At 41.5% G+C, this 18,464-nt stretch overlaps 1 protein-coding gene across 2 annotated transcripts in view; it reads left to right on the top strand.

Moving 5' to 3' along the window:
* The window catches only part of zbtb16a (zinc finger and BTB domain containing 16a), a 139,733-nt gene that overhangs the window by 39,169 nt on the left and 82,100 nt on the right, over positions 1–18,464 (top strand). For both annotated transcript variants that reach the window (XM_079171672.1, XM_079171673.1), the window contains exon 3: positions 17,584–17,681. In XM_079171672.1, coding sequence (XP_079027798.1) covers positions 17,584–17,681 — 98 coding nt within the window. The remainder of the gene's footprint in view (positions 1–17,583; positions 17,682–18,464) is intronic.

Below are 18,464 nucleotides of genomic sequence, written 5' to 3'. Positions count from 1 at the left end.
GTCTTGGCGATTCTCACCCAGGCCCCACTGGGCTATTAATTACCCTCTCTGTAACATGGCATCTGCTGAGACGGGGTGATCGAGCGAGCTCAGCCAACATGGGCATCGCTGCTCGCTCTCTGTCCCTTGTCTCCGTAGACCCCAGCTGCAGTCTCGCTCCGTGCTTATTGGATTCTATCTACATGTATGATTGATTCAGCACCTGAACTGTGCTTTTCATGACAAGCAGGCCAAACACACACACACACACACACACACACACAGCAGAGTAAAGCACCCCAGCTGGCAAATATTTAACCAACCATGAGACACGCTAAGATGCCCGCTCTGTTCAAGTAGGTTGGGACATTTTCTGAGCAGCTGTTTGATTTGCTGTTCTGTAAGAGAAAGGGATAGTTTTCTTTGTAAAAGAAGTGGTTAGAGTGTTTGTGTGTATGTGTGGTTGTGTGTGTGTGTGTGTGTGTGTGTGTGTGTGTTGTCTTCTCGTACCTCTTAAAGCCACAGTTTGACATTTCACGACAGCATAAACATCAAATCATACACGTATTTCCTGAAAGATGCCGTTTCCTGTTTCAGTCGTCTCTTTCTATGCTATACTGAGACATAGTTGGCCACCATCTTTTTCAAATGTTGGCCTTTTAAGTATGACTAAGTTCCTGTTAAATTGCGTGACTTGTTTTTTTAAAATGAATGTGACAGACAGCTTACGCCATATGAGCACCTTGAAAATCTGTGGTACGATTGCATATAGTCTTTCTTTTGTGCATTGTCTGACGGGCAGTTTGGTGTGTTTTTCAAGAGCAATATCTTTTTTTATTTTATTTTTCCCGGCCTCACCTACATTGCAAATAATGTCCTGTAATCACTTTGGCTGCAGCTAACAACAAGTACACAGAGGTCATGTTCTCAGTATCTTTTATTATAGGAATTTGAGGGATTTCAGTGAACTGAAGAACACAGTGTGCTCAGGCCATTGCGCACACTTTGAGCAGAACAAATTTTATGACAATATTTGATTACATATACTCCTGAGTTTTTTTTAGCTCCATCACCTGCCCCTAGTAGTTGGCGACACACACACACACACACACACACGCACGCACGCGCGCGGGTTGTGCCATGAAGAACATTTAAAGGTCCTGTTCGTTGTGTGTCTCTCGATTCCTCTTCCCTGAGCGTCTGGTGAGTCACAGCATTAGCAGTCATATTGATTTTTTTTCTTCATACTTTCTCTAACCAGTTGTAAAGAAAAGGTACACCCACCCTCCTCTCACCGCCAGTCCAAACCACCGCACAAAGTCACTGCAGCAGACGGCTGAATAATACATTGTCAAAATGATTACATAATCAAATATTATTACTTCCCAAGTTGTTCCCAAACAGAGTTGAAATGCACTAATTCAGTTAGGGTTTCTTTTACAGTATTTTCAGTATGTCTTCATGAAGAAACAATTCCTGCTTGATGCAAAAGAAACAATGAATTTATTCTATTGAGAAGTCTTCCCATACAGTGTCGACCCATTCCAAGATGCATTAGTGTCACATTTGGACAAGTTAGTACATTATCTGTCAGATACTACATTATCAGTTGAGTGTAGTGGTGTGTGATGTTTCCTTAGCCGGGGTCGGGTAAAGTCTGCTCTCGAGTGAAGGGAGCGACCCCAGCCTGACACCCAGACGCTACTATTTCAGTGTTCTAGCCCTCTGGCCAAAAAGCTGTCAGCACATATTTTATCCTTTCCCTCACACAGTATATTTCCCCTCCCTCCCTCGCTTCTTGTTGGAGCTCATGTCTCATGGTCCCCTCTACCTCTATATCCATAGCAGTGACATTAACTCAATGCAATGTGTTGCAACGTCCTTATACTGTGTTAAAATCACTCCAGGGTTTAGGTGGCACCACCCCAGGTCAATTGGGTAAAACAATTAACTAATAGATACGAATATGGCACTTCCCCAAGTGGTTACTTACATTCGGACAATACATTTGTTGTACTATAACTTTTGCCATTATCTTGCTAATTCACAAACATTTCCAGAAAAGAAACCTGAACATTGGATAAAGCCAGGTTAAAAAAAATCTTGTTTACGGAGTATTTTGGATGTTTTCTTAACACTAGTCTGAAAGAAGACATATTATGGAAGCAAAATTGACCAGTCCAAAAAAAACCAATGTTTTTGCACTGGGGTGCTTCTCATAAAAAAATAATTACTATGTTAAATCTTGTTGTCAAATTGTCTTTTTCCACCCAAGTTCCTGTACAGAGTGCATTGTACTTACAAAGAATAATGTTCATCCTATTCCTCCACTAAACCCAGCAGCACATCGTACTCCTTATCATTCACCTGCTGCTGCTCTTTTTCTTATTCTGCTCATTTTTTAACAACTTTAGAAAAAAGGCTGCTTGTCACAGCTTTGTTTTTAAATTGGTCTTAAATTTAGTGCCTGGCAGCATTAAAACCTCTCACATTTGCCTTTTGGAATTGCACAGTGTACCTGATGCATAAGTAATACTCAATCTTCTTCTCTACTTTCTGCATTACACCAACATCATTAACTGGGCTGCCACCAGGCAGCACGAACTGACCCAGCACAAAACGGCACTAGAGGAATTAAAAAAGGGGAGAAAAAAAGCCACCGATCTCTCCGTTATCAGATATATTTTACACACACACACACACAAACCCAAACTCTCACATGACCCTCCACTCTGTGGGCAAAAGCACTGATTCAAGCCGACGGAAATTCTTGGCACAGACCGCCCAATCCATTCACTGGCTGCTGTTCAGCTGTCATACTCACTCGCTGAAGTTTTCTCCCTTTTAATAGTGTGCTGTGCAGAGATGAAGGTACTAATATAGGATGTGGCAGTCAAGAGGCAATATGTTTATCCATGGTTAACAACACGTTTTAGGTCAGATACGATGAGGCATGAAAGATGCTGCCTTTTGACAGCAGCAAAGAAGAGACATCAGGTATAAATAAGAGCAGAGCGAGCTGCGGTTACATAATATACACCAATGAATCCAAAAAGTCAGGTTTAGGAACCTCCAGGGAATATCAGGGGACTGCCAGAAATAGGAGCAATTGTCATGCTTCATTATCTTTCTGCTTCCTTTTGAGTTAGCTTACTCTGTCGTAAGTCATATTTAATACAGTTTGTTTCCCATAAGAGTAAGACTTTATTTTATTTTATGAAAGGAAAGTTTAGTTGGAAGTGTGGTTCCCAGAGAATATGTTGTTTATGCAATTGTCTATGTAGGACTAGGGCTACAAAACATTTACTTGTAATACTCTATTGATTTATCAAAGGGAGTAATAATTGAGTATACAACATGTATAAGCCAGGTCAAAATCCCCCCCCCCCCAGAAAATGTATTGACATTAATCATTATTGGTTAGCATTGTATAACATTAGGAAGGTTAAGAGCATTTAAGTGTATAAATACTCAGTCGTTATAGCTGTAAAAAAAGGCCATATACAAACCTGTCTCCTACAAAATGACCTTCCCTTACAACTAAACTTCTCTCAAATTAGTTTCAAGGGAAACGTATTTTCTCAGGGATTACTGTCGCAGATTTAAACAGTTTGTAACTTTGTGGTTATTGGTTATGTCTATACAACAAAAGGACTTTGTTAACACAGGACATGAACAGGAGTCTCTTGGATTGAAGCCCCATCAAACAGTCCGACCATCTCTCTACGGAAAACTCAATTGAAACTTATTTGTGAGACGTCGAAAGCAAACCAATGACAAAATACATTTCCCTCAAAACGTAATACACAATGCACTTTTGTATAAGCATCATTTTTAGGAGACGGGGCTGGTACGTAACGCGCCGTGTACTGTTGCCAGGTAAAAAGCAAACAAAACCACTCGTGCTATGGTAGCTATGATGTATACAGGAACATACCGAAGTATCACACACTCACCCCGACACACACTCTCGCTCTCTCTCTCTCTTTGAGATGAGAGCGACTTGTTTACTGCAGCCCCGCAGAGCTCCGGCTGGGGCTGTTTGGGATGCCCGTGGGTGCTGCTGTGCAACTCTTGGAAGGCGGACGTGCGGTGAATGACAGTGCAGATGGCCTAGCGCCACCGCCGCCACCTGAACCTCCCCAAGCCTCCACACACACACACACACACACACACACACACACACAAACAGTTCCTAAGGTCAGACACGTCAAAACAACCTGCCTGCGGCCATCTCTAGTGTCAATAAGTCCCTGCAAAGGTATCTTTTTCTTCTTTTTTAGCACTCTTATTTCCCTCAGCATAGATGCAGTCATTCCTGCTAATAATCTCACCCGTGTTATTTTGAACGGAGAGACAGACTCTCTCTGAGATGCGCTTGCACACTGGCCTGCCACTATCTTTTTCTCCAAGAATGTGATCTGTCCGGCATTTCTCGAGGAGTACAGTAAATCAATCCCAGAGGCATTGCATAATAGCTTGAAAGCTGTGTCCAAACACCAAAATAATCGCACTGGTCTGCTCTGGCTCGCGCTGGCTACGAAAAATACGATCACAAGGTCTCTCTCCCGTTTCCAGGTAAACAAGAGTGTTTACACTGAGCAGCGTTATGAAGTTGGGACACTGCCCTCGATGAAATGTTGACAGTTCGCCAGTATTTCCTGAGATAAGCAACATCTGGTCAGTAGTTGTAGTCATAATTATATTTTGTAGCAATCGCATGTCATGGGTCTGCGCTTCTGCATATATATATATATATATATATATATATATATATAGCCTACTTATTTATTTATATTCCTCTTTCTTGTACTCTACACTTGATTTTTATAGCACACAAGTGTGTGTCAGTTCTGGGACTATAAGGCTTTCAGAATGCCACCAACTATAGATCTGTAGATCTTTAAAATGTTATTTGGAAGTCATTCTGTATAAATCGGTCAGTCTGTCATGAGCCTGTTATTTTTATTATTTTTTTTTTTTACTTAACAGTCAGAATAAAATAATGCAAGAGGAAATAGAAAAATTAAAGCCGGTGACACTGTGAGTTAGGATACTTTATCATGGAAGGTGACCTGTCGTAGTGACCCACAGAGGGAAGTTAAACCAGAACTGACCTGCATGAAGCACTGAACAACACATGGGGATTTTTAGATTAACTAACACTGCTTTGTCTATGTGACGGTAAGCTCCTGTTTTGCCCGAATTTAGTATTTACAGATTCAAAAGAATTCTGAAAGAAATTCCCCAAAAGTTTCTTATAAACATGTTCACACCCACCGTGCCCGTCTTGTAGAAACGTTTGCGACGCTGTTTTCACATCGAGCCTTTAGGATTCTGCGTTTGCCATTAAATGCCACAGCAAGGACAAAACTTCTCCTCAAGGTCAAAGTTTGATCCAATGTTATCTTATCGTATTTGAACTCTTCCTCCACTCAGGCACTCCCTGCTTCTATCTGTATTCAACCGCTCTTTATTTTGTGAGTGCTTTGCCATCACACAGGTTGTCGTTGTCGTTGCGAAATGCAGCTTTTATTGATGTAACAGGTGCTTAGCTCGACTGTGGCAGTCAAAATAACACATCTCCTCCTCTGTTTAGCTTTCAGAATGGAGGCTAAAGTTAGACATCTTTGAGGTTTTTCTGTCACTTGATGGAAGGTGATGCCGATGCATAATGCATGAGGAGAGAGGGAAGACTTCGTCTGGCTGCTTTTTATAGACCACCAAAGCTCTGCTACTGCACTCACACAGACGCACACACGCATGAGCCAAACGTCTCACTCGATGCGATGTAACCTCTCACAGATCAAGAAAGCAGGAGCAGAGGCAAAACAGAAATCTAGCAAACTGGCAACATTGTCGAGAATGAAAAAAAAAAAAAATAGAAAGACACAACAAGACGAAAGAGAAATGTTGACGTGCTATTTTCAGTTGGCAGGGTCTTTTGATGCACAAACCAAAAGAGAGGCAGGGGGAAGAGGGAGCAGCAGGGCTGGTGTTTGTCTCAGAGATGGGCTTTAACAGAAATACTTTATACGTGTGATCTTACACGCTCTGCTTAGTCTTTGTTCCCACCGTTCCAACACTTCACTGAAAGTGTCTTTAGGTCTAGTTAAAATGAAGAAAAAAAGAGTGATCACACAAAGGGGGGGAACTGGGGATGTCAAATTATTCGCAGGCAAAGCTGAGCATCCACTTTTGGTTGCAGACTTTGCAAACACCGTTTGCTGCCCTTAAAAGTGTGGAGTTATTTTCTCCTTATCCCTCTAATCCTTATTTAACCAGGCTGGTTGACTAAGAGCACACTGTCATTTATAGTAATAACCCGGGGGGGGAGGAAACTGCAGGGAGCTGCGTATATACTCGCTCCCACCTGTGTGCAGGCCGGTACCAGCACATGGTGACACACCAGAGTCACACTGACTAATCAGTCGTCTGCCGCATTGTTTTTCCACAGTTGTTTTGGGGGTCGTTAATTAAAGCGACAGTGCTTTTAAAGGTCAAATTATTCAACTTCCATGTCTCTTGTTTTATTGGGCCTCTATATGCAAGAACCACTCGTACGTTCTTAAGTGGCTTGTAGGAGTGATTTATTAGAACTTGCTCCATTCACCAATTTTCGTGTATTTTTAATTTTCTTTTGCGGTATGAACACAATATACAAGTGATCGGACCTGTCATAGGAGTCATGTGCAATTAGTGTGCTGTTAGCCAAGTTGTTTCATTAATAGATTGAATATTTCATTACTTTGAAGCAACATTGAGTTTGAAAATCCGATATTAATTACACTTCATAATTTTGTTGACATGATCCTGTTTGAATAAATAGATTATAGCCCAACATTGTCACCATTCATTTATATTGGTCATTGATTCTATTGTATTACAATATCAATATGAACATCTTTCAACTGCAAAACAACTTAAATCATTTCCCCCTCTCCCATTGCAGACGTTTTTTGTATCAAACCATTTTAAAAATGTATTTCACAGACAATGCGACCCTCAGGTGACATGGCATTAACAGCACTCGTTATTTCCCCCCCCATTCCCCGGCTTTAGCAGGCCCTTTAATTCCACTGCTGACAGTGTTATAGACTTTCCTTTTATGGATCTCCGAAAGTAGGATTTCAGTATAGGTCATATGAGATAGGAGTCCTATGTGGAATTATCTGGGCGTTAGTTAGGTCATTCTCATGAACGCGTTCTTTTACGCACATGTTGCTTTCTTCACGTTTACGCTGGTCTCGACACAGATATCTCTAGTTCGGAGCGTTTGCTGAATCTGACTTGGCACGAACACTGTAAAGTTAAGATAAGGATATGAAAATATTCCTTCATGGGGTCCATTGTGTTTTAACCAACATGTTTTACAAGTCGGGTCGCAGATAACCATCTTAGCACTCCTCCAGCAGTTCTGAATTGTTTTTCTTTCCTTTCCCTATTTGTTCGATCTTGTGATTTTGTTTAGTTAGCTCACCTACAGGAACTGCTCTCTTTGAACGATTTGTTCTTAAGTAGGTAGCTGAGCAGTTCGAATACAACACCCTTTGAATTTGAGGTTTCTGTGTTTTGCCAAGGGGGTCTTTGATATTTTTTTCTCCAGTCAAATTTGCTCCTGCCAGTCTGGGGATTTGAACTGCAACCTCTGGGTCATATTCTTTCTTCATTGTCGCCTCTCACTGAATAAAGGGAATTTGTCAAAAGGGGAAAGCACTTCACGCTGAGTGGAACTGTAGCAGAGAGGTTGAAATGGCTTTCTGAGCAACACTGAGGGTTTTAGAGAGTGAATCCTACCTTCTAAGCTTTGGGGGAATCCGGGTATCTAACCAGGATTAGCTTGAAATAGTGACTTACTGCTCAGGAAGCACAATTAAAAGTTCCTTGCATTATTCCCCTTCTATTACCTGAGAAGCCAGGCTCTTCTAGCCAAAAGTGTTTCGGTAGCAATCATGCTTGGGAGGTGATAATTAGTGCAAATGTAAATGGATACTTTTTCTTTGCTTGTGACTGTAACAACGAAGCGGTGACAAAAAACTGCAATGATATAAAGACTTTTTTAAAGAGATTCTTCTTGGGTTGGATCAAATAAGGCAGCATAAATGAAATTATGAATATAGAACAAAATGATTTACACACAATTTCTTAGCATGTAAGACATATAGACCAGATAATGTCTTGTCACTCTCTCTTGTGCTCCGTCAGTCGTTTATAACTTTACAATTAGGAGTAAGTTGACAACCTTTATTAGGGGATTCACTCTCAGAAGCGGTGTAGCATCTCTTGCACTCACGCTTGTCATTAATTGTGGCTTCGCTTGCAAAATAGGTTCTTAAATACCACCACTGATGTAGTCTGACGACGCTTTTCTCACCTCATATCATTAAATTCACTACTGTCCTGCAGTGCTGCCACTTCTCCATCTTGTGGCTTTTTCAGCCCTGTCACGTTTGAAAGAAGTCATATGGAGCATTAATGTAACGGGCACTTGTATCTAAATGACAAAAAGTCATTTTCGATAAATGTCTTCCGTGTCTAAAAGGTGTTGAGAGATCTTGGATGCAGCAGTCAGTTTTTTTTTTCCCGGAGCTGATGATGGAAGTAACTGTGAGCCATCTTGCTTCTTTCTCTCTGTTGAGAGCTGCACATGTGCAGTATCGGGCCGGGTGTAAGGATTAGGTAGCAAGTGCATATGTTGTTGTTCCTGTGGAGTGTGAATGAGTTGATAAATGATATGCCAACATGATATAGGATCGGTGCAGAGACTCGCAAACTCACTGACACCTTATCCAGCATTTTAAGCTGAATTGAAAGCCTTTACGATACTTGTATCAGAACAGCACTACTTTTAAGTTGAATGTTATTACGACATGCGTATATTAATAAATACAAACTTCACTCGGTACATGGCATTATTGCTTCATTGTTTCAGCCTGACGGAAGCCTTCTCGGGTCAGAATCTTCATCTCAGATCTCATTCAGCATGTTGTTCTTTAAAGCAAGTAGCAGGGCGAAGGGACACATGTTGGCGACTGGAAGCAAAAGGGTTTATTGATAATGTGGTCTTCAGAGACACAAAATGCACCTCGAAGCTACATGTAACGCCATTAGGAGTTTGAGCAATACATTAATTAGCGCTGTAGGTTAGGACACTTCTTGTGGACTAACTCAGACATGACTGATTGGATTTTAATGAAACTTGCAGATATCATCAATCTAACTGCTTTCAGCCAGCTGTCAAAATTGCACACATTATCAAAGCCACACTGATCAGATATTGACTAACAGTTGAGAGAAAGTGATATATCTCTCTACCGCCAAAAGGTTGAGATCACCATTACAGGGGATATACAGTGTATGCTCCTGATTGGCTGAGCAAGGGACTGTGTCAATCAAGCAAGGAAACATGTCTACTGTTAATTTGTTCAACGTGATTTAGTTTTTTTTTTTTTCTCTCTCTCTCTCTCGACGCCCTCAGGGCAAATTTGGGGGTGGCAATGTTGGTGATATTATAAATAACACAGTGAGGATGAAAGGCAGTTGCGCTCTCCCTCACCACCCTTCTGTTTCTCCTCTTTTCCTCGTGCCCTGCTACTCATCTATGCTCAACACGAGTGCCTCGCCGTTTGCGTGTGTGGCTTGAATTTATATGAACGTCTCCCCGCCAGGGGACAACGGGGGCCAAGTCATTGATATGTGCAGGAGGACTCGGGATAAACAGCCCACGCCGACCGGTGTTACGGCAGCCTGCCTGATACATTTTGATTGAGCAAAGACAGAAGGGGTGGGGTGGGGGTGGGAGGGCAATGGAATTGGGGAGGCTTTAAAGCAGGGATAAAATGACAGAAAGGGAGCTTTTCTTTCACCTGCCTCTCCAGACTGCTACAAAATGGCCCCATGTAAATGCCGAAAGCCACACATGCTGCTCCAAGATATACGTGTGTCGCTGAGCTTTGGAGGGCTTCAACAAAATAGATGGCATGCCACGTTTTCCCCATCATTTTTATTTATTTTTGATTTCTAAACATGGGCTGTAATTTAGTTCCATCTTGATATGATCGTTCTTTTATTTTCTTACTGGTGATCCTTTGTTTCATTGAGCACCACCACCGCTTTTTCCCCTCTCAGCCACTTACTTCTCCCACCATGTCCGTGTGACATGGTCAGCCCACTAATGGACTGGAAATTCATGTTGACAAAAGTCCCTTGCTCCTCCCCTCCTTTCTCCCTTCTGTCAGAAAACCAAAATAAGAGGTGGCGGCGGCACACTGCGCCACTTATGGCCGCGGCACACTGCGCCACTTATGGCCACATTAGGATCAGTCACCAAAGTGTCACTGAATCGCCTCGTGCATCATTTTGCCTTTGTTCACCACGACAGGCAGTAGTGTGTGCGGCAAAGCTCCTTTTCCACCCTGTGCCTTTATCCCCAAATTTATATACCATTGGTTGGGCTCTCACTTCTAGAGAGCATTATCCCAATTATACCATGGATCATTTTTAAAACTCAAGTCTTTTTTTTATTGACCTGTGTCTGCAGTGCAGTGCTCATTGACCTGTTTGCTATTATCATCACGTTACATGCTCTGTTACTGCCTTGCAGTTACGCCGGGTGATTGTTACCAGCTCCTGTCTTTGTGCTTATGCTAGCTTCAAATTGTAGCCCCGTCTGTATCTTGAATATTTATTGGAATCGGTGTGCATACATTATTAAATACAGATAATGTATGAATAGAACAGATTGTTAATAATCAGGTCTACAGTATAAATTTAGTGTTTTGCGTGTTTGCACCTGGCGCTATTCGAGAACCACAATGTTGACAGCTGCATTTACATTTTGGCAAATAACAATCTGTCAGTTGAAATAAATAAATAAAATCAGCAGTAATGGCACATTACCACAGCTTAATAATAGCTTCGAGCTGACACACACTTAGCATAGCTTACAGCGCTATGCTGCCAATACACTTGAAGTATGCAACAGACATTTTCACTATTGTAACAAAAACAAAGTGAAAAGGACGCACCTGCATAAACGGGTCTTTCAGCAATCAAACAAAACTGACGACTTCTATTAAGGAAAGTTGATTCAAATTAAGCATTTTGTTCGAAGATATTTTTTAGGGTGATGTAGAAAACCTCGATGGAAGCTTTGAACATAAAAACATGCCACTGGTACAGCCCTAATTGAAATGCAATGTAACTTGTTTTCCTTTTTTTTGGAGCGAGCGGTCTGAATGCAAGTTTACAGCGGAGCGTTATTGAGCGGAGCGGCTTTGAGCTCTGCGAGCGGGGAGCGGAAGTTCTCCCCGCCTCACTCCGCTCACATGCCCTGGTGAAATGTGCTCCAGGCACTGTGGATTTTTGATGCGTTCCGTGACTTTTTCGCTCCTCCTGAAAATCCCCCGTCAGAAACTCATGTGCGTGAGTCACAAACGCACTCGATAAAACATAGGTATTCTCAGGTATTCAAAATTATGAATACACCACAGACATTTCTTAGGGGTGCTATGGTTGTTCTAGGCCAACTTCTGAGAAAGAAACACTGAATCCATTTTGGAGAGAACCGGCAACAGTTTAGAGTGGGTTGCCAAAATGTGTTTGTCTTTTATGCTAATCTAATAGCTAATGTGAGATATAAACAGAGTTGCAAGTCAATATCCTTGACAACTCTTTGTATTATCACCAAATGTCTCAGATGCTCACAAGATGCTCACCACCCCTTTTTCTTCTTAGGTCCGAGCTCTTTTCACAGGCCCTTCTTTCCCCAATTATCAGTTATTTTCCTCTGACCAACATAACTAATGAACAAACAGCCACACACACCCCACACAGCCTTTCTTCAATTTACCGCCTCGTATCAATTGCTTCCCTTAATCTTTTAGTGTTTTCTTCTCTCTATCGTAACCCCGACCATTCCTCACTCTCCAAAGCTTTCATTCACGCACGTCGTTTCAGGTTGTTTTACAGCTCCCTTCACAAATGGAGGATGGAGGAAAAAATGGAAAAATAAAAGATGAAAGGATAGATGAGGTTAGAGAACAACACTCAAGGCTGCTGCGGAAGAAATAGATTTGAGGCTAGCAATGAGAAAATAGAGCAATTCATGGAGCATGGCTCTGCTTTGCTGTTCATCTTTGTTAAATAGTTTGATGACATGAAATAGTGATGTGAGCTGGGAGAGAATATCAGCATTAGTGTCAAGCAGAGTCACTTGATTTGAAGAGTAACTAGACCCCCAAACCACTTGTACACAGCTGAAAACAAATACACATGGGTATTTTAAAGTGTTATGGATTCAGTTCGGCTTCATGTTAAAGCAACTTAGACCAAGCCCATCAGTTCCTGTGGTGCTTTTAATGTTCTCTAACTGTAGCATGAAAGCATGGTGGAAATAGCAAGCAAGCCAGCTCACTAGCCAGCCCTTAAATCCACATTCTCTTGTCACAGCAAAGGAAAGCACATTGCTATGATTGATATTTACACTGATTCACCAGATTTTGTATTGTGCTGTTGGCTTGATTTCGTGTACATCAAAAAGAGAGAACAGGCTTGTGCTGTGCTGCATTTGTAATGCTAAACTGGTTTCGGAAAGTGAGCCAACAATAGACGTGACTGTGGTGTATTAGCCCTGCCCATGTTGATACTTTTTTTTTTTTATGTTGTAGAAGCAATTTTCTTTAATTTCCAGTGTATGGGCCAAGCCATCAGGAAGAGCGCCACGATTTGAGGCAAAGTAGTGGCCAAATGGTGGCATTACAATACGGGCCCAACGTCATTTCCCCCATAGACGTACGTTGGGATTCAGAGCGTCTCTAACTCAGCAGATGATTTTGTTTTGTTTAGGTATATCAACTTTCCTTTATTGTAAAATGCACCATGAGCCAAATCTGAATTGTCCTTCCTCCGTTCATGTCAATGAGCCTGTGAGCGAGGCTGGACCGACGGCTGGGAGACGGGGTTAAAGGAAAGGCTAGTGCACTTGCTCTATGGACCCATGGATGTGGAAGATCGGCAGAAGATCAGAGTAATTTTATACTTGGAAGTTGAACTAATTTTGCTTTGTGCGCCACTGAGCGACTTTCATAGGAATGAATCGGGCGCCGCCTCAACGTTGTAGTCGGTTATACGTCCATGTTAGAGGCTCTTCAACCAACGCTCTAAAGTTTAGTGTTGATTTGCAATGAGGTTTGACGGTAGTTCCACTGCCTCTGTCAAAGCCCAATCATATGGAGTCTGGATGAGTCAAAGGACCGCGAAGGTTGTTTTATTTGTTGCAGTGTGTAGTATCAGTAGATCACCGTAGACTTTTCTAACGGTCTTATATTACAAGTATCGTAGAACAGCAGGTGGGTAGCTTGGGTCTTTATTTCTCCAAATGCAGTGCTGGTTATGATATATGGCCAGCCAAGTCCAGCGGCAAAATGGGAAAAAAAGTTCTGAATTACACGAGGCAAGCTGTTACGGCTCAATAACCCGGGCCTGTAATCGGCTCACATTTCAAACACACACACACTTGCATTCAGACAGCCCTCGGTTTGGCTGGATTTTACGAGGAAGCACACCGCACGAGGTGATCAGCATATGTTTTGTTGACATAAATTTTAAATTTATTGCCGTTGTCAAAAGTGACTGTTGGACAAAGTCGATTATTAACTGAGTAAATGGCCTGAGAGAGTTTTATGTGAACTTCCTTAATGGCTGCAGTCAGTCTGTTTCAAATCACCCTCCCTCCCTCCCTCCCTGAGCTCCCACCCACCACACACCTCTCATCATCTATTTCAGAAGCACAACATGAAAGCAGACAGTTACGATGGGATTTCAGTGTGTTTGTGTGTGGAGAGGTCTAGCCGAGCTAAATCACTGAACTGGGACAATATATTTCAGTATCCTTTTATATATCATTAAATATTGTTGGAGCTGAACTATAGTATATTATTATCTCTGCTTAGGCACACAAAGCATGTCGTAGTTCTGTGTATGTGTGTGCACCTTAATCCGTCTACAATTAACTATGTTTCATAAGTGGTGAGATTGCTTACTCTCCGTCACCAGGCCAGATGACGGGCTCACATTTGATCCTGTGGGGCCAGTTACAGTTAAATTTGGCTACTTATTGTGTGTACTTTGGCTGATTTGCTTAGAGAATCACACCCTGTTAGCTGCACTTGCATTTGCTCATAACCATTGCCAGCAGCCAGAAACTGGACCATTGTACTTAACCTGAGTTTGGTGCTTTATTCATCACGGGTCTGGCAGGAATCTAATCTGGAAGCCTACTATGCCGGATACAAACCAGTGCTTGGCCAAACCGTTTTCCCCCCTTCAAACAGCTTTATGCCACTGCAATACAATTTGGACATGACTTTTTTAAGAAATTACACTTGAAACCTGCACTTACTTGTGAAAAGAAGCTTCATTCCCTATTGACTAAATACAGTCAAATGGCATAAGGAAGGGCGCCATTAGTGTTTCAATAGGACAAGCTTAGTCCTAAACCTTCCCTTTGATAGACTGAATTGCTGGAACAGGTGCTGTTACCATTCTGTTGAACATCAAGTAATGTGCTGTTTCAGTGGGTAGTGCTAGCTTTTGCAGTTACGGACATACACACTGCACTTTGCTCATCAACACTACATTTACGGTGAAAATACATGGCATTGCTTCCACTTCTGGTGGCCTTAATAAGTCCATCCATACCTTATCAGTGCTCTGTCTGGGGGGCACAATGGTCAGATTGAGGAGGGACACAAAAGGCCTTTGAGAGGCTTTGTGCTCTGTGTGTGTTGTGTTGTGGTTTACCGCTCGCGTGTGTTTTCCCCTCATTGGAGTGAAAGTGTGTGAGTACATCACCTGTGATCCTGATGGAAAAAGAAAATCCGGTTGCATTCCTTTGTCCATTTAGTTTTTTTGTCAATGAATTTGTGTCTCACCAATCACGAGGGATGCCTCAATAGACCAGGATGCAATGAAGCTGTAAGTCAATTGCTATGGATTTGCCGAACTATATGAATAACCGACAACGGTCTGATCATGCATTGATGCCTTATTGTTATGCCCGCATGTCTGCTTTTGGTTAAACGCTACAAACTCGTGCTGCAAGGGCATTCTGGGAAAAGTGAAAAACTTTCATTAAAGCACATAGATAGATAGATATAACTCCTGGACTGAATGTACCATCACAGACTGATACCGTGTAGTGTAAGAGTATCATTTCCATTCTCAGTTGTGTCATTCCTGTCTCTCTGTGTCACTTTCTCTCCCTGTTTTGGCTCTTCAAGTGTCTTCTTTCCCTTCTGGGTGCATTTGGCATTTATAGGGCCTTTTAATCACTCGCTGCTTGCCAGAGGGCTGTCATTCTGCCTTTTAGTTTCCAGGGTCTCTCCACAAATTCGAACCACTAAAATGGCCATCACGACTTCTTCAACCCCACTGCATTTTTTTCACACCTCAGTTTTTTAACCACTCTTCCTGTCAGGTTTCAAGGATCTTTTGCAGCAATTAATAGTCACTAAAGTCAAACCAGACTTCATTGCTTAATAACTCCTGCAGCCACCGCCATAAGACCCGCTATCATCTCTCTATGTCTGTCTCGGTCTCATCTCCGCTCTGTCTCTCCCTACCCCTCTCGAGGCACAAAAGAGCTGTAAATCAATTTGCATTCGACATCTGACATCAATCAGTCATGTTTTTGGAGAGTGGCACCACCTCCTCCTCTGCGGCTTTGTTGAGAGACGCTAAGATGGATGGCTGTCATCTCGCCCAAGTTGAGCAGATCTCTTATCAAGGGCATTGTTTCCCCAAGAATGCACTTGGCTGATCACTGCGCCACCTGACACGTTGACGGAGACTATGAAATCCTTCTGCTTGACGTAGTCTTGAATTGCCTGTCAGAAGCATGTACTCACTCACCCGGGTATAGTATCGTGCACTTATCCTGTGCAAATTGGCATTATCGTGTTTAACAATATGCAAATCCACAACAATGATTTTTATTTTTATTGATGCTTTATGGCTGATGGCAAACAGTATGGTGCATTAACAACCCCAACTGGTATGTTTTATATGGAGTGTGGATTGGGACTCTACCTATACATTCACTAATATTAATAATGAATAAAATAAGAGAAAATGTGAACAAAAACTAAACAAAGTTATATTATCTCTATCAAATTATATTGAACCCTCCGGTTCCCCCTCTGGCACTGTTGGCTCTGTCAGCACCGTTGCTGTTGTTTGCACTGTTAGCCCGGTTAGCACTGTTAGCTTCTAGCCACCTGCTCAGCCGTCGCCATGTTGAGAGCCTTGTGGAAGCAATATATATGCTCAGAATTTTGTTTCTAGCACCTTTTTAAGATTTTTCTTTGAGCATCACATTTTGGAAAGTAAAGAATAACATGTTCTAAAGTTTCTTTTTTTTTTTTTTTCCATTTTACAAAATGCTTGTTTTATCTTTATCTATATTAAATGTTGTATTGTTTAATCCTGTTTGGCCAAAACGTAACCTGGATGTTATTGTTTCCTCTCTCACTTTACTTTGAATTCTGTATCCAGAAACATGCCATTCAAACTAAAACCTTATTATTAATTCAGAGTTTTTTTACCATCTTGATTTAAACTGACCACAGCATAATTGTCAAAAAGGAGGCTCTCTGTGAGACAGAGCAACAGTTTTGGAAGATTTAATGTACCAAATCTGAAACTGCACCAACCTGACAAACAATCATTGGTACCATGGGTGTGTGTCTTTGTGAACCTTACTCAAGGCGAAGTATTTGAAGTTCTCGGGAGGCTTAAGGCACTGTGGCAGTTGTTTGGCAATTCGTGTCACCTTAATTGCTTTAGAGCACTTTCAGATATCTCTCAAGAATTATATGCTTTGTACTGAGCCGTGGGGTCTTTGAGGATTTCGTAACAGAGAGAGTCGTGGGGCTAGACTTTATGTTGTCAGATGTTATTTACTAACCTAACCTTAAGGCCTTTACCACATAATCAAATATTGAACCTTAGTCTTGTCTGACCTTGTGCGCTTACAGTCTAATGACTGTCTATTTCGTAAAAAGATAAGTCATTGCAGATCAGATTTTCCTTTAAGCTATACATCACCTTATAGATTAGAGAGCAGTAGTCAAAAACGGACCCATTAATGGTTCATAACACTTAAGTAGCTGCCTTGTGTGTTTGCTCGAATAAATCATTCTATTTCACTTTATGGCTCCTTACCCATCTGCAGCACTTGAGATGTAGGTGGTTGATAATGCCTCTGCTTGAATAGCATCTTGAGATTTACAGCAGCAAGTCATGGTCTGGCGCTCCCTGCCGAAAACAACGTGTTGTAGTTGGACGGCTTGTTACACTGATGGTTATTGTTATGTGCTGACGTTATGACTGATTGAGTCGGGAGTTTCTCGAAATGCAAAAAGCTATTTCTTTGTTGGGCTGAAAGTCATTAGGTAAAAAAATATGAAAGTAAGAAAATGTAATAAAATGCCAGTTTGTTTTAGGGATACAAGCATCATGCACATTAAGCTTTGTCTGATCAAAACTGTATTTTTTTTAACTGAATCCAGACCTTAAAATGTTCGTTCTGCTCTTTGTCAACAGGAAGATGCACAGTGGAATGAAGACCTACGGCTGTGAGCTGTGTGGAAAGAACTTCCTTGACAGCCTCCGTCTACGGATGCATTTGCTGTCTCATTCAGGTAAAGAAATCAAACCAACCTAAAATACCACAACCCCGCTCTATGATCACTGTTCAGCTCGCAGTACGTCCTGTTTTCATTGCAGGGTTTACTGCTGAGCATTCATTACTGCTATTACGTTCAAGCATTATATGCAGAGTTTCACTACTGATTAAAATGGCAAAAGCTAAGTATATGTGATTCCAAATAAATGAGCTAAACATGCAAAAACATCAGCGCGGTCCTTTTGAAGGGAGAAAATCTGCTTTTCTTCCAGATTTCTATTCTTATACCCTGAAGCAAGGACTGACTTAAATGTGGTTTACAACCATTCACAGATTCAAATTGATTTATTTACTATGATAACATTGCATAACACAATTAGTATTGATATTAGATTTTAACACGATATATGTATTTACACTGGATGTTAGTTTCTCTTTTGTATATTTACTATTGTTCCTTAATGAACCAAATGCATTTTTTATCGGATAACTCGATTAAGCGATAGAATAAACAGTATAATACTCGATTACTAAAATAATCGATAGCAGCAGTCCCATTTTAAATATAATAGCTTTAAACATGTCAATGTGGAGAATAACTTCAGTGAATTATGGATGAAAACACTCTTTAGTTTAGTCCAGCCCAATAAAGCTGAGCAGCTCTGGGAAACTTAACCAAAGAGGTGCCTGCACATCGTCATCCTGTCACCCTGCACCTCTGCGACGTTAGAGGTCTTACAGGCAGTCCACGTCCGAACACAAGACACATTGATTGGTCCAGTTTGACACTAGTACACCC

The sequence above is a fragment of the Pholis gunnellus genome (genome assembly GCF_910591455.1).
Source record: "Pholis gunnellus genome assembly, chromosome: 13".
NCBI lineage: Eukaryota > Metazoa > Chordata > Actinopteri > Perciformes > Pholidae > Pholis > Pholis gunnellus.
The sequence above is the reverse complement of the archived record's forward strand: the minus strand, read 5'-3'. Positions and strand labels throughout refer to the sequence as shown.